Below are 17,115 nucleotides of genomic sequence, written 5' to 3'. Positions count from 1 at the left end.
AGGCAACAAAGACTGCTGAATACCAAACCCCTCAAATATGATTTCTGCCTTTTCACTTCTATTTGGGCTATTTGGTAGGTAGACCCTTGGACGTGGATGGAAGAATGAACATTTTTGTTCAAGAAAAATTCCTGTTTGCTTTTTTTCCTGCTCTAAAATTATGTTCTCTGTTCAAATAAGAAAATGCCTTAGGTCAAGCTTTTAAAAAAGCAGCATGTTCCTATAAATAAAAAGGTCCTTCATTTTCTGACAAAATTGCTACTAAAAAGCTGCTAAGAAGCAAATACATTTTGAAAGTCATTGTTTTCAGCACATTTCTGAAGAAACTTGGCACTTCTTAGTGAATATCAAAGCTTAGAAATGTGCACTAGGTTGACCCAATTGCCACTGGGCACTAATGTCCTAATTTTCCTGTCCATTTAATATTATGCAAAACCATCTATTTCTATATCTGTGAACATATGCAAAATTCCTACCAAGATTAACGTGTTTATATTTTCTTCCATAATTTCTCTTCCTAAGAACGAAGGTACTGAGAAGAAAGAGATGTACAAGGAGAGAACTCTGAAACCTGCTAAAGTTATTTTTTTTTTAAATGCTTATTTTCTTACCCTGATACCTGGCAAGCTCTATTAAACTGAATTAAAAGTTGTCCCTCATTCTACCCATTGGGTATAGCTGTAACTTCTCAAATAGCAAAATCATGATGAAAATAAAGATCGCTTTCAGCTCTTTGAATGACATTATTTATATCATTATTGTAACACACTTAAATACAACTTGGGAGTCATGGCTAAAACATCTTTTGTAATTACATATGAAGATACTATTCCCCAAAATGAAGGTTTGTATCTTCAGAAACCAGGTAGTAGCAGAGAAATTTATCTATGAAAAATAAAATGTAAATACCCCAAAGTTCTCTAATTCTTGGTTTTAATCTTATAAATTCATTTTAATTCAGTTATTGTCATAGCCTATAAATTAGTACCTTGCTTTGAAGTTATAAAAAAGATTTCATATGTTCTAAATTGTAAACTATTTTCCTTTTGGATGGAAATCATTTCTTTCATTGTGGAAAAAGAGCTACATAGCTAATAAAATTCAGTCAGGTCCTAACAACAGCTGCTCTACACTACCCACAGCACAAAACAAAAACTCCTGAGTCCTTCACATTTGGATCCTACTTGGATCCTCAACTAAGAGATCTGTATTCCTCAAGTTCTGAAAGGATATTGAAACAACTGTTATCAGGAGGGGTGTGTGTGTGTGTGTGTGTGTGTGTGTGTGTGTGTGTGTGTGTGTCCTTTAGTCTATCTCATGCTGGCTAACTAATCTGTGTGTGTGTGTGTGTGTGTGTGTGTGTGTGTTTCCCTTAGTCTATCTCATGCTGGCTAACTAATCTCAATTCCTCAAGAGCTGGATGAAATGGTACCTCTTCCCATGAATATTACCATTCTAGACAGGGTTCATGGCTACTTCTAGTTCTCTGAAAAATCTGTTCTCTTTATTTTAGCAACTACCTCTTTATTCTACAATTTACGCAATGCTATGTATCTCATTCTACTATACAAAAAAAAAAAGGAAAGCTTTGTGCACATAAAACAGAATAGTGGCATGCAGAAGATGCTTCAAGAAATAACCAATCAATAAATATGTATGAAACTTTTTTTTTTTTTTTTTGTTTGTTTTTTGGCCAGTCCTGGGCCTTGGACTCAGGGCCTGAGCACTGTCCCTGGCTTCTTTTTGCTCAAGGCTAGCACTCTGCCACTTGAGTCACAGCGCCACTTCTGGCCATTTTCTGTATATGTGGTGCTGGGGAATTGAACCCAGGGCCTCATGTATACGAGGCAAGCGCTCTTGCCACTAGGCCATATCCCCAGCCCCTGTATGAAACTTTTGAGAAGGACTGCCCTGGATTAATGTGACATTTGTAGTTAAAATTAAATCTACTTATTTATGATACTTAAGCAACTAGGGATAATTTAAAGTATTGTTGTTTATTGTTTACTATATTTTTATGGAGGATTAATTTAAAAGCCATAATGGGAACTACATAGAGGATTTTTGGAACTGAGTAAGTCTGAATACTTGTATATACTGGGATAGGACGTTATTCTTAGGAGAATGTCCTAATTCCTAATAGTATATTCAAGTATTTCGGGATCATGATACATTATATTTTCAAATAATTAAGAAAAAAAGGGGGAAGTGGCGCCATGGCTAGAAGTGGTAGAACATAGGATTAAGCGAAATAGCTCAGGGACAGCACGCAGGCCTTGAGTCAAGCCCCACAACTGACAAAAACAAACAAACAATAATTAAATAGAAAAAAAGGGGGGGGGGGGGGGAGGATGTATAACTTTAAGCAAAAAGGGAAGCCAGGCATTGGTGACTCATACCTATAATCCTAGCTACTTAGGAGGCTGAGATCTGTGAGACTGTTATCTCCAATAAGCCACTCAAAAATGAAATGGATCTGTGCCTGAAAGTGGTAGAGTGCTAGCCTTGAGCAAAAGAGCTCAGGGACACCACCCTGAGTTCCAGGTCCTGAGTTCCAGCCCCAGAACTGATTTTTAAAAAAGAGGGGACAACTGAGCTGAACATATATGATTATTCATTGTACTATTTAACTTTTCTAAGTCTTGAGATTGTTAAAAACAAAATATTGGCGTTAAAAATTAAAAACAGTAAAATCAAACTAAATATATTAATAAGCAGGTGTTTGCCTCGTATACATGAGGCCCTGGGTTCGATTCCCCAGCACCACATATACAGAAAACGGCCAGAAGTGGCACTGTGGCTCAAGTGGCAGAGTGCTAGCCTTGAGCAAAAGGAAGCCAGGGACAGTGCTCAGGCCCTGAGTCCAAGGCCCAGGACTGGCCAAAAAAAAACAAAACAAAACAAAACAAAAAAGCAGGTGTGGGCTGGGGATATAGCCTAGTGGCAAGAGTGCCTGCCTCGGATACACGAGGCCCTAGGTTCGATTCCCCAGCACCACATATACAGAAAATGGCCAGAAGCGGCGCTGTGGCTCAAGTGGCAGAGTGCTAGCCTTGAGCGGGAAGAAGCCAGGGACAGTGCTCAGGCCCTGAGTCCAAGGCCCAGGACTGGCAAAAAAAAAAACAAACAAACAAAAAAGCAGGTGTGTGTGTGTGCGATCGTGTGTGTGCATGCGAAACAACTGCTGGAAAGAGATTATAATGCCTACTTTCTAGTTAGTATTTAAGACTAGAGCCCCTATACCACAACATACCAGAGTATGCTGACCTACAGGGCTGTGGTATCTAAAGAATGTGAAGACTAGGAACCTTCTATCTGGCATACAACTACTAAAGTAACTCTGGTAACAAGAGTCTCAATTTCCATACTTTAATCTACAAATCCCCCTTGTAAATGTCTGAAATAAGTATTATTAAAATGAACCTGCATATGAATTTTTCCTAAGACCATAAATATCTTTTTTTTTTTTAACTTTTTCAATACTGGGGATTGAATTCAGGGCTTAGTGATGATTAAGCATGTGCTCTGCCACTTGAGTCATACTCTCAGTGCTTTTGCTTCTTCTTTGTTTTTTAGGTAAGATCTCCTGCTAACTTTTTCTGAGTGGCCTTGACCTCAAACCACACTTTTCTTATTTCTAACTACTGAGTCAGCTGAGATTACAGGAATACGGTACCACAGCTGGCTCATAGATATCATTTTTTAGTTTATCTTGCAAATGGTTTTCAATTGGCAAACTCTTGATTTTACAAATCCAGTTATTCTCTTACTGAACATTTTGAAACCAGCTAAGAAAATATTCCCATATATGATTTTTCTCAAGTTCCAAGATACTTTCCCCATATACTACTTTAAACAGGTTCAACCAATCTTAAAACTATGTGAAATCAATACATCTCCACTTCACTTTAGATTAAAAAAGGTCCCAAATAATTTTTTTTTTTTGCCAGTCCTGGGCCTTGGACTCAGGGACTGAGCACTGTCCCTCGCTTCTTTTTGCTCAAGGTTAGCACTCTGCCACTTGAGCCACAGCGCCACTTCTGGCCATTTTCTGTATATGTGGTGCTGGGGAATCGAACCCAGGGCTTCAAGTATACAAAGCAAGCGCTCTTGCCACTAGGCCATATCCCCAGCCCCCCAAATAATTTTTAACTCATTGTTACTCACGAATTCTCATTTGTATATCTTAAAACAAGTAGCTACTAGGAAAGACAAAATAAAAGCAAGACAAATCTCAATAAAATGCTACTTTAAATCATTTTCCCGGCATGCACAATGCTCTAAGTTCAATTTTTAACATATCCAACTTTTTTACAAGGATGGTATGCTTTTATACCTCTATCTTTCTAGTAATTTAATAAAAGTCCACAATATTTTCCTTTTTAAATTCTTTTCAGATATATATTTAATATGATTGTATCACTGTAATTATTTAAAAAACATTAAGAATCAAATGAAAGAGTGACAGTTTAGATCAGATTTGTTCAAGCTTGAAACAGGTTTGGAGGGAAAATGGCAGTTCATCTTTCTTTCATAATGTCTAGTTTTCCAAACACATTTTAAAAGTCTCCATGCCAATCCCAGTGTTCCTACTACATTCTCTTATTTATCATATGAAAAATTAACCAGTCGGCTATTTATTCCTACAACCTCACTCATCTAGTTTTGATGGAGATTACTGGTACAAAGAATTCCTAACTGAAGCAGCAATTACAATTTATACTGAATAAATTTGAAAGCTGGACACTGGTGACTCATACTTGTAATCCTAGCTACTCAGGAAACTGAGATCTGAGGATCATGGTTCAAAGCCAGGCAAAGTAGGAAAATCCTTAAGACTCTTATCTCCAATTAGTTATAGAAAAAGCCAGAAGTGGAGCTCTGGCCCAAGGTGGTAGAGTGCTAACAACCTTGAGCAAAAGAAGCTCAGGGACAGTGCTCAGGCCCAGAGTTCAAGCCCCAGGACCTGCAAAAATAAAAAATAAACAAAAAAGAAGACATTTGAACAGCTACAACCTTATAGATTCAAATGTTTTACAGAGGGGCTGGGGATATGGCCTAGTGGCTAGAGTGCTTGCCTTGTATACATGAGGCCCTAGGTTCGATTCCCCAGCACCACATATACAGAAAATGGCCAGAAGTGGCGCTGTGGCTCAAGTGGCAGAGTGCTAGCCTTGAGCAAGAAGAAGCCAGGGACAGTGCTCAGGCCCTGAGTTCAAGCCCCAGGACTGGCCAAAAAAAAAAAAAAAAAAAATCAAATGTTTTACAGAAAATGTCCCATTAAAGTTAAGCATTTGAGTTGTCCAAATAAGTTTTTCCTATGAGGTAACAGAGAATTCTTGATACATCACTAAGCCCTCCTCATATTCGTGAGCTATGGTGATCACTCATGTATTCTAAGAATATATTCTAGAGGTGGGGGCAAGGCTTAAGGGGTAGAGGGCTTGCTTACAATAAGAGGGGTCCTTACAATCTTCAGCATGAAAATAAATAATAAATATTTGGCTGTACTAATGCCTGAAATCCTAGCTACTCAGAAATATGAGATCTGAAGATTGCATTTCAAAGACAGCCTGAGCAGAAAAAAGTCTGTAAGACCCTTGACTCCTATTAACCACAGGAAGTAGAAGTGTGGTTCAAGTGGTAAAATGCCAACCTTCAGCCAAAAAGCTAAGAGACAAAGTCTAAGCCCTGAATTCAAGCTCTAGCACTGGCACACACAGACAAAAGAAACAAAACAAAACCTACAAGTAGTCAAACAAATAGGCCACTGTTCTCCCACCATCTATCTGCAATAACTGTTAAATCTTTAAACAAAACACATTTCAGTCCAGCATTTACACTGAATATTCAAACTAACATCAATATTTCAATATCAACCTAACAAAGATGTAAGACAAACTTTCTTTAAATATGTATTTACAAGTCTATAGGAAAACACTACGCTGTGAAAGCAAAATAACAAAAAAAGTACAGACATACGCTGGAAACCAGTGGCTCATGCCTATAATCCTAGCTACACAAGAGGCTGAGATCTGAGAACAATGGTTCAAAGACAGTAGGGGCAGGAAAGTCTGTGAGACACTTGCCTCCAATTATCCATCAAAAAAAACTAAATAAAGCATAAGTGGCAGAGTGCTAAACTTGACCAAAGAAAGCTCAGAGACAGCACTCAGACTATGAGTTCAAACCTCAGAATAGACACATAGACAGACACACAGACAGACACAAATACAAATCTATATACATGGGCTCTATCTATCTATCTATCTATCTATCTATCTATCTATCTATCTATCTATCTATCTGGCCAAATGGTTGAGTGCTTAATCATCTAGTATGTCCAGGTTTGATTCCCAGCACATTAAAAAACAACAAAACCCTTCAGACAGTTCATATATATGAAACATCCTAGCATAAGAATGTTTTTAATATTTAATAATTTAGTAGGCCAAAGAGTGTTTTACAAATGCTAACTTGCTTCATTCTCAGTATGCAGAACTAGAAATAATCATCTACATTTTGTAAATGAGAAATGTTTATATAAGTCCATCAGCAAAATGGTTCTAGAGCTATTGGCCCTAAGGACAATTATCCCACCTCCTGGCCTAAGTCAAATAATATAAGTTAAAACTATGGTGAGAACATCACACTTTACATAATTCAGTATTTCGGTATGCACCAAATATCCTGGAAAGATACACAAGAAACTGGTTACCTTTGGGAAATGCTACCAATTACAGAAAATGCAATGAACAGACTCATTTTTCATTTTCATGTAAAGCGTTGAAATAAAAATAAATACTAATTCTTGGCAGTCCCTTAACGATTTGGAATACTTCCAAATAAATTAATACTTTTTTTTCCAACTTACCCTATGGAGCAAAATGAGCATATTCTTAACCAATGTGAAGGTATGATATCTAACTTAAAAACAGAGAAAAAGACAAAGACTTAACTTTGGTTTTCAAGAACTATTAAGCTGAAAGCTTGTTTTAAAATGGAAGTTCTTGGGCTGGGAATATGGCCTAGTAGTAAAGTGCTCGCCTCGTACACATGAAGGCCTGGGTTCGATTACTCAGCACCATATATATAGAAATAGCTGGAAGTAGCACTGTGGCTCAAGTGGTAGAGTGCTAGCCTTGAGCAAAAAGAAGCCAGGGACAGTGCTAAGGCCCTGAGCTCAAGCCCCAGGACTAGCAAAAAACCAAAACAAATAAAACATAAATTCTTTAGTAATAATCTATTTCTGAAACATTACTGCTTTCTCACCAGAATTCATAAGTTTCCAAAGTTGATCCACCAGAGCTTCATTGCATAAGGGAGATTCCATGTTCTTTGTAAATGGTGGGTTTTTAGTCAACATGTTTAGGATCTTGTGCCTGAAAAATATTTTAAAAATGAAGAAATAATTTTTTTGCTGAGTATGTTGCTATGAGTAGATACTTGAAAATTATCTACACGTCTTCCTTTCTCTTTTTATCATTCCCAATAGGCCTAGTTTTATGTTTAATATCAGAAGATTTATGTGTTACATTCTACGAATTTTTCATTAAAAAAAAAACTCCTGTGGATTTTTCTTTTTCAAATCAACTTACTGTGTAATAAGGTAATCTGAAATCTGGCTACATAATCTTAACTGCCTTCCCTGATCCTGTTTTCTAAAATCAACACTCCCCCTCCTAGAAAGGTATAAAAACCCAGGTCAGGGGCTGTGAATATGGCCTAGTGGCAAGAGTGCTTGCCTTGTATACTGGCGATTCCTCAGCACCACATATATAGAAAACAGCCAGAAGTGGCGCTGTGGCTCAAGTGGCAGAGTGCTAGCCCACAGCAAAAAGAAGCCAGGGACAGTGCTCAGGCCCTGAGTTCAAGGCCCAGGACTGGCAAACAAACAAAAAACCAGGTCAGTTAAGCCAAACTATATAACTATCAGCAGCAGACTCAATGTTAATGGAAAATTTTTGTTTCTCGTTGATGCTTAGTGTTTTTGGAAAACAACTAAAAATCCAAAACAGAAGGAGAAAGGATAATTTAAAAGCCTATGCTTAATTTTTCAAAGATTAAGCATCAAAATTCACAGGTATCTAATTCATACATCTGAAACAAAACTGAAGCCAATTTCAAGAAATCACAGGCTTGGGACATTTCTGACAAAAACATCATTATTCACCTAACCAACTGAGAATTTTTTGCCAAACATATTTCCAATTACTGTAATAAACAGAACTGAATCAAAACAAAAAAACAAAAAGCACAACAATAACCAATGAAAAATATTCAAATCTCAGGAAAAAAATTTGCTTATTAATGTGCCCCCTCGTCAAGGAACTGATTGTGTGTATACTTCATTCTGAAGTGTCAGGGTAAGTCTGTGGCACCTGTAATCCTAAGGAAACATAATGAATTGTCCAAATGGTTCTTCTTACCAATGTAAAAAGAATAACATGCATAGGAACAACCAGAAAGAAACAAACATATAAGAATCTTTCCTGAATATAATAACTATGTTATTGTACAGAGCTTCTTGTGACTCTGCACTTTCCCACAACCAGTATGACTATTTTAAAAAGTCATTTCTGTTCAATTATTTCCACACTGGATATTTTGGTGTAAAAGCAACAGGCATAGATTTAAAAGTCTATTTAAAATTATATATATGTACATTATAATATAGTATGGATAATATATGTTGTGTGTGTGTGTGTGTGTGTGTGTGTGTGTGTGTGTGTTTAAAATTCTAATAGGCCTATAAAATCAAGAGTAAACTTTTCGGGTTTTTTTACTGGTCCTGGAGTTTGAACTCAGGTCCAGGATGGTGTCCCCGAGCTTCTATTGCCCAAGGCTAGCACTCTTACCACTTGATCTACAGCATCACTTTTGGCTTTTTCTAAGCAGTTCATTGGAGGTAAGACTCTCACAGACATTCCTGCCTGTGCTGGCTTCAAACGTGTTCCTCAGATCTCAGCTTCATGAGTAGCTAGGATTATAGGTGTGAGCCACCAGTGCTTGGCTAACAGTGAACATTATGTAGGGAAAAGCATTAGTAATTTGTCAGGTGAATATATAGGTTAACCAAAATGCATTCATTTAGTAGAAATTCATGAAAGACCCTAATGAAGGACAGATTAAACTCTAAAAGGAAATTGCCAGCATGATAGAAATATTCCCAGAACTCAGGCAGCTAAGGAGGACTGTTGAGAAGTCAACTTGAGCTCTAATGAAAACAACAAAAACAAACAAGCAAACAAACAAACAAAACTGAAACTATAGAAGAAAACATTCCTATCTCTCACCATCTTTAAGGTATCACTCTAACACAAAAGACTGAGAATTGCCCAAAATATTTTAAAACTTTTATACATGTTAATTTGTTTCTCTTTATGCAGTTGTCACAATAAAAGTAGCATTCTCTTTCACATATGAACTACATTATATACCTACATATATGAATAGAAGAAAAAATAACACCCCCTCAAAAATACAGTAAGCTATGTTATACCGTGGTAAGAAGACAAAATCCTATGTGAATCTCTATTTCAGTAGAGACAACATTGCTCTTAATTACTTTCAAAATGGTTTAGTCAATCAATAAAAAGGTTGAAACACATTAAGGACCACCCAAGTTCACTTTAAATGTTACATAAGCTTTTCTTGAAGTTAAACAGAAATCACATTTAAAATCACAGAGTAAACTTTTATTAACAATATATTTACACATTAATCAGATAAGGGCATGAATGAAGGTATAATATATTCCCTTACTTTCAAAAAATAATAACTGCTCTTCTGAAATTATTCATCTTACTTTAGGACTTACAAAATACTATAGTACATAAACTAACCTTACATATGGTACAGGATCACTCTGAATCATATTAAGTAGCCACTGCAGTTCTTCATAACTCCTGTCCACTAAACATAAAGAAATATATTTAATGACAACTAGAACAAATTAAATAATAATTAACAAGTGATAAGTAGGGAGTTTATATTTTAAGCAGGAAACTACCTAGCTGACTTTACATGCAGAGTTCAAGGGTACAGGCAAGCACTTACATTTTTTTACAATTTTTTTTAAAAATGCATTTGGTAGTTGGGCACTAATGGCTCATGCCTATAACCCTACATACAGAGGAGCCAAGAAGTCATGCTTGTAAGAGGCAGATATCTGAGGATCAGATATCTGATCAGCAAAGAAAGGCGAGACTTTTATCTCCAATTAACCACCAGAAAACTGGAAGTATAGCTATGGCTTAAAGTGCTAGAGTGCTAACCTGGAGTGAAAAAGCTCAGGGACAGCGCCCAGGCCCAAAGTTCAAAGCCCCATGACTGACATACACAAAGAAAGTGTAATGATTTACATATATGTTCTTCTTTTCAACATTTAAAATTCATCCAGTATCTACTGAACAACTTCCCTAACTAACCCCTGGGCAGAAAGGAAGACTATCTTGAAAACAATGAACAATAATGAACAGCAGCTCATGTCTAGCAAGGAAATTCTAGTACACCATTGGTAGAGTGCTTGCCTTGTTATAAAGCCCTGAGTTCGATTCCTCAGCACCACATATATAGAAAAAGCCAGAAGTGACGCCTGGCTTAAGTGGTAGAGTGCTAGCCTTGAGCAAAAAGAAGTCAAGGGCAGTGCTCATGTCCTGTGTTCAAGACTCAAGGCTAACCAAAAAGAAAAGAAAAGAAAACAAAACAACAGAAAGTGGTGGGGGGAGGAGAAAAGAGAAATTGGCTTTTAAAGTATTTTTCATAAAACGACATGAGTGTCTGTCTCTAAATCATTACCTTTAGTATAGTCAACTACTGCTTCCAAAGCTGCTATCCTGATGTCCACAAAATGGCCATATTCAGCATAAGATTTGAAAAGAGCTGGATCACTTGGCACATGTCCATTCTTCTGAAGCACCCTTATAGCTCTCAAGCAACTAGGGAAAAAAAAAACAACCTAAAGTTAAAACATTTTCACTCAAGTATTATTAATCAAATTTGCTTCCTAGATATAACAGTCTCGTTTGTTCATTAATTTTAAAAGTTGATCTGAGTTGAATCTACATTCAGTTACATAATGTTCAACTTTTAGATAATGATAAAAAAATTTAATTGCCTAAATCTTATAATAGAAAACAAATTTCAAAACTTGGTTGGGCTCTCAAAGGTTCACGTACAATTCATTATACTTGGCACAGGAATACTCATCAGGAAAAAAGTATTAGCATAAACTATAATTTAAATATTTTCTCCAAAAGCATTTTAATAACAATCTGTTTGTTATATACATGGAAGGTTAAAACTGTTCTGTTTGAAACAGTAATCAACTTTTAACAAACTCAAAGAAATATTGACAAGCCATATATACAGAGCTGACAAAAGTGAAAAGCCATCTGAGGCTACCAGAACAAAAAATAAAGTTTTCTCAATCCAGTGAAATAATAAATCATGTAAACACCAAATATAATATTAGCTCACCAAGAATTTTTGATGACATAAAAATATTTGTGATACAACTGTTACATAAATTATATTACCTCAAATAAATAAAAACTTCTATATATACAAAGGAGAAAAACGTAAAAGAGTATTCTCCAGGTATGAATAAGTGGGTGCCAGAATGGGAGAATTTTTGTTTCCCTGTGTACTACACTTTGCAATTTTGCCTACCAAGAATATGTGCATATTAGGTATAAAAACAAATATATTTTTAAAGGGCAAAGAATTTAGTAATACCTGACAGTAATGGTATGTCTGTAACTTGGAAGTAGTTTTTCCATATTCAAAAATCTGGTGATTTCCTCAAGAATTAGTCGCACATCAGGATTCAAGTTATCCAAAGTTCTAACTTCATTATTCACACTGACTGCTGGAGTAACAGAGTTTGCCAGAGCATCAATCATTTCTGCACGGTAATAGTTATCTGAAAACTAAGACAAAGAATAATTAACAAAAGATAAAACTCTAAAAAAAAAATAAGAAAGGAATACATGTAACTTGAAAACGTAACTTGGTCTGACAGTGTGTCTTAAAGGCAGAATGCTTGACTAGCATGTGCAAGACCTCTAGTTCAATCAGCACAAGAGAAAACAAAGTAATAAAAACATATTCCATCTGAAAACATAAGTTCTCCAGTAAATATTCAACTCTGTTCTTTGTATAGTCACACTCTCCCCTGCCCCAAAATAAAAAAGATCCATTAACCATTGACCCATCAGTATGCTAAATAAATGTTTATTATTTGTGTGATTTACAATACTCTTGCAGTAACCTAGCCAGGTCCCTTTCAAGAAGACTACAGTCCACAAATCTTGCCTGAAATACAGAACTTCAAGTCAGCTCTAGTTTAACACACAGACATACTACATACAAGGACTGACAGATAGTACAAAAAAATAAAATGAAGAGAAAGTAATTTGGAATGAAAAGAACCAAGAGCAACTTGGAAGACATACAAAATGCATGGTATAAAAAATTCCACTAGAGGGCAAGAAATCCCTAAGAAACTATCATTAATAATTTGGTCTAAGAAATAACCAATGATATTCACTCCAATGAGCACCTAATTATTTTTTAAAAAGAAATATGCACAATATAAGCACCAAAATTAATTTGTGCCCAAATTGATAAACCCTGTTGTACATGAAAGGGTATGAATATGTCCTATCATAAGGCTGAATGAAGCAGAAAGGAATCTGAATAGTCTTATTAATAAAGGGTGATGAACATAGAAATAATTATTGATGGAAGATATATGTAGTCACATAGTAACCTTTACAGCCCAGCCCCTGCATGTATGAGGTGCTAGGTATAATTCCAAAGGTGACAGAAAAAAATAGGATAGCTTAGGTACAAAATTAAGTTGCAAGCACAATCACTTAATAGGCAGATTCACTATCAAATAGTGTTCTGCTAAAGTTATTCTTATTAATTGTAATACTAATTTCTAATTCTATTTATGTAAACATCTATAAAACTATATTTATGTAAACTATTTATGTAAAATCTATAAAAAAAGGATTGCTGACTATATAATTGTCATTTTAAAAGTTGACTTATGTCCAGTAATTTCCTACATTTTAAATCAATTTCTTACTCTTTTAAGTATAGTAAGGACTGTCTGGGCCTCTAGTTTCTTTCCTTCTACTTAAACTCTCTACTATCTGGCTTCAAATTTTCTTACCTCAACCTCCCAAGTATCTGGGACTCTAAGCTTGTATCACTGTGTCCAGCGTCTATATATTCACAGATACTGCCAATTTACTATATATTCCCCTTCTGTCCTTTTCTCCAGTTATTTGTGACAGGGTCTTGCTTTTTGCCTGGGCTGGGCAGGACTGTGATCCTTCTATTTACTCTTCACAATTCAGCCAGGACAACAGGTGCACAACAACAACCCAACTTTTTCTGTTGAGATGGGGCCTTTGGAACTCTTTTGCCTGGGCTTTGAAATATAGTCTCCCTGATTCAATCTCTTAAGTAGCTATGACTACAGGCATGGGCTACCACATTCAGCTTATCTTTTTAATTTTCATTAAAAACTTCTAATAATGTCTGTGGTGGGCTGGGAATACTGCCTAGTGGTAGAGTGCTCACCTCATATACATGAAACCCTGGGTTCGATTCCTCAGCACCACATATATAGAAAAAGAGCTGTGGCTTAAGGGCTAGAGTGCTAACCTTGAGCAATAGGACCACTCTAGGAAACTCATCATATAGAAAAACAACATACATACACAGGTATGTGAGGGGCTGGGAATATGGCCTAGTGGTAAAGTGCTCACCTAGTATACATGAAGCCCTGGGTTCAATTCCTCAGCACCACATATAAAGAAATAGCTGGAAGTGGCACTGTGGCTCAAGTGGTAGAGTGCTAGCCTTGAGCAAAAGGAAGCCAGAGACAATGCTCAGGCCCTGAGTTCAAGGCCCAGAACTTGCAAAAGGCAAAACAAAACAAAGATAGGTGAAACTGTAGGATTCATCAAACTGATGAAAAACATTAAAACTATAGAAATGGAAAAAGTCACAGACATCATCATCATCATCATTATTACTATTAGGCCAGTCCTGGGGCTTGAACTCAGAACCTGAGCACTGTCTGGCTCAATAATTAACAATGGTTAAAAAAAGTGTCTAAAGACATCAACTATCTCTTCTTACTTAACATCCTGCTACAGCATATATTCTCATAATCATTAGCTGACTGTAAAACTGGAAACAAGTAAAACCAATAAATTTTGAATAGTATCCAATAGCTATTTGCTAAATAAATGAATAAAAACATACGATTTTCTGAAGTGAAAATTATTATATAAATAAGTTAATCTGAAGTGCTTATAAAAAGAAGCCAATTTATAAAAGAAAATGGGGTGGAGGCTAGAAATGTAATAGCTTGCCTAGAATGCATAAGGCCTGGAGTATAAACCTCAGTTATTACAAGAAACCAAACAAAAACTTCAAAAGCTAGACCTGCTGGCAGCACCCAGGACTCAGGGGTCTAATGTAGGAAAATGGGGAGTTCAAAGCCAGCCTGAGCTACACAGTCACAATTTATCTAAAAAAAAAAAAAAAAAAAAACAACAAAGGCTTAGTTATCCAGGGTAAGACAGTCAATTAGAAGCTTCTTCCATGTGACTCTGTGAATGAGTACATCAGAGAAACAGAGAAAGCAAGGAAGTATGTCAGGATTTACAAAAGAGGTGACAGGACAGCTAAAAAACAGAGAAACTGGATGCTTGTAGAAAGTACCAGGGGATCAGCAGTGATTTTTACAAACATAATTTTTTACAGTGTTAGGCTTTGATTTCTTTCTTTAAAGAAAACATTATGGAGTAATTTGAATAATATTCATTAAGCAAAATGCCTTACCTTATTTTTTCTGTTGTCATTGTACTTGATTAAGTCTAAAATAAATGTTAAGACTTCTTTGGGACAAAGGTTATGAACATCTCTTAACAAAGCCATTGCAACTGGCATAGTCTACAAAAAAAAAGTATGAATTCTTAAAAGCATGTTATTCAACTTAGTCATTACTACAATTATTTGAACTATGTATTGAAAAAGTGTTCATCTTATGTTGGCACAGGTGTCTGGATGGACACTAATCCTGTTTCTCAAATGTGTGGAGATCAGATTTCTTAAACTCGAAGAGTTAGGTAGAAAATCCAAGAAGGAGTTATATACATGACTGGACATACTCTATGGGTCATGTTCCTTGGTACTCATTTGTTGGAAGAAAGTACACATAATGTAAGATACAGAAATTTAATTCTAGCCAATAGTGGAAAAGATTATGAATTTTAGCATCAGACTATTTATTCAACTGCTAACTCAACTACCTTCTAGGCTGTTGTTTACTGAATAGGAACCTTGCCTTCTCCTAGTCAATTTTTGAATTAAGTGCTAAGTTAGTGAATAAAGTCATGTAGCCTATGGGCAGTGTTTAATCATCAGTTTTGAAAGCATTAACTTTCCAGTAAGACCCAATTTTCACACTAAAGAAAGGTGCTAAACTGAAACCAAGCCTACCTATCTCTGCCAAATTTTCATTAAGTTTTCTATAAAAGTAGAAACATTGCCCCCACACAATGACGAATTCTAGAATTAAAATGAAGCCAAAAAACCCTCAGCAGAAGGGCAGATGGGCAGACATCTTAGTCCTTAGAAGCTAGAGAGATCTGGACTATCTCTTCTAAAGGGAAGAGTTGGAATGGATGTTGCTACTTTCTTGCTTGAAGGACCATAAATACTAGAAGCAGCACCCATCAGCAATAATTCTGTAAAATACAATGAGCTCTTTTCCATAGAGTATATCTATCCTACGCCTATTCTGCCCTTTTGTAACTCAACATTGATTTGTGAACCAATTATCTCCTTCTTTCCCTTCACTCTCTGCCTAGTACAAATACTGTATGAAGGATAAAGTGGTTGAAAAGCATTAGCTGTCTTTTTCAACCTCAATCCATAATAAGAAATATATTTTATAACACATACCTAACACACACAATTTTAGAAGCAATGCATACAAAATAAAAAATAAAAATTCACAGATCATGCTTTCTAGCACTGCCTATTCTGTTTTCTTTCATTAAAAAAATATTTAAAAACAGGGCTGGGTGGCTGGTGCTCAGATAGTAAAGCACTTGCCTCATATGCTCAACGCCCTGGATCCACTCCCCAGCACTGCCAAAAAAGAAAAAGGAAAAAGAAAAAAGGAAAGAAACAAGTAAGTAAAAGAAGTAATGCAACACACAAGTAAAACCAACAAAAGCCTCTAAATTGGTTCCATGATTCCTCATTGTTCACAATTCCAATTTGAAACAATGATCTAAGAAAGAGGGAAGCACAGTGGAACAATGAAGAGAATGTGTCAGATACAAAGACAGTTACCTTTTCCCTTACCACAAGAAGCAAGAGTAGGCAACACATTTAAGTACTACCCAATGCTCAGTTCTTCAAAATGCAATAATGGAATGCCAAAGGCTTCTATGGTGACACTATGTTACCATTCCCAATCTGGATCATCCAGAATCTGCTCTGCTGATTGGTCTTCTATAAATATATCTGATTTCTATTCTCAATAGGTACCCCAACTTAGCTGGGCAACTCTTTTACTTTTCCTTCTATCACATATAAATCTAAACTTGTTTAACATCCTTTTCACTATCTATCTTTTCATTTGTTTTTAGTCTGCTTTCCCCCTGCTCCAGAAAAAGAAATGTTTTTATCTTTGCTACAATTTACTTCCTAGCTGTGCTTTGTCCTCTCCTCTTCAAAATTTGATCCATCTTCTCTACTTTCTCCCACTTAAATGTTTCATCTCTCCCTTTCCAGTGGCTCTTTTCTTTTTCCTTTGTATAAAGCAAAATAAGCCCCAAATATCCCTTTTATCAAACTTTTCTTTATCTTCATGTCTTCTAATATTCTTCAACTAAAATCATAAAAGAGGGCTGGGAATATGGCCTAGTGGCAAGAGTGCTTGCCTCCTTTGCATGGAAGCCCTGGGTTCGATTCCCCAGCACCACATACATAGAAAATGGCCAGAAGTGGCACTGTGGCTCAAGTGGCAGAGTGCTAGCCTTGAGCAAAAAGAAGCCAGGGACAGTGCTCAGG

General features: G+C 36.1%; 1 protein-coding gene across 1 annotated transcript in view; it reads right to left on the bottom strand.

Moving 5' to 3' along the window:
• The window catches only part of Taf2 (TATA-box binding protein associated factor 2), a 61,092-nt gene that overhangs the window by 17,562 nt on the left and 26,415 nt on the right, over nt 1–17,115 (bottom strand). The window contains exons 18-22 of the mRNA XM_048358602.1: nt 14,872–14,982; nt 11,740–11,933; nt 10,801–10,940; nt 9,846–9,915; nt 7,273–7,382 (exon numbers count right to left, since the gene is read on the bottom strand). Of these exons, the coding sequence (XP_048214559.1) occupies nt 7,273–7,382; nt 9,846–9,915; nt 10,801–10,940; nt 11,740–11,933; nt 14,872–14,982 (625 nt within the window). The remainder of the gene's footprint in view (nt 1–7,272; nt 7,383–9,845; nt 9,916–10,800; nt 10,941–11,739; nt 11,934–14,871; nt 14,983–17,115) is intronic.

The sequence above is a fragment of the Perognathus longimembris genome, chromosome 12 (assembly GCF_023159225.1).
Source record: "Perognathus longimembris pacificus isolate PPM17 chromosome 12, ASM2315922v1, whole genome shotgun sequence".
In the NCBI taxonomy this organism is placed as follows: Eukaryota; Metazoa; Chordata; class Mammalia; order Rodentia; family Heteromyidae; genus Perognathus; species Perognathus longimembris.
Note: the sequence above shows the minus strand (reverse complement) of the source record. Positions and strands in the feature narration are given on the sequence as shown.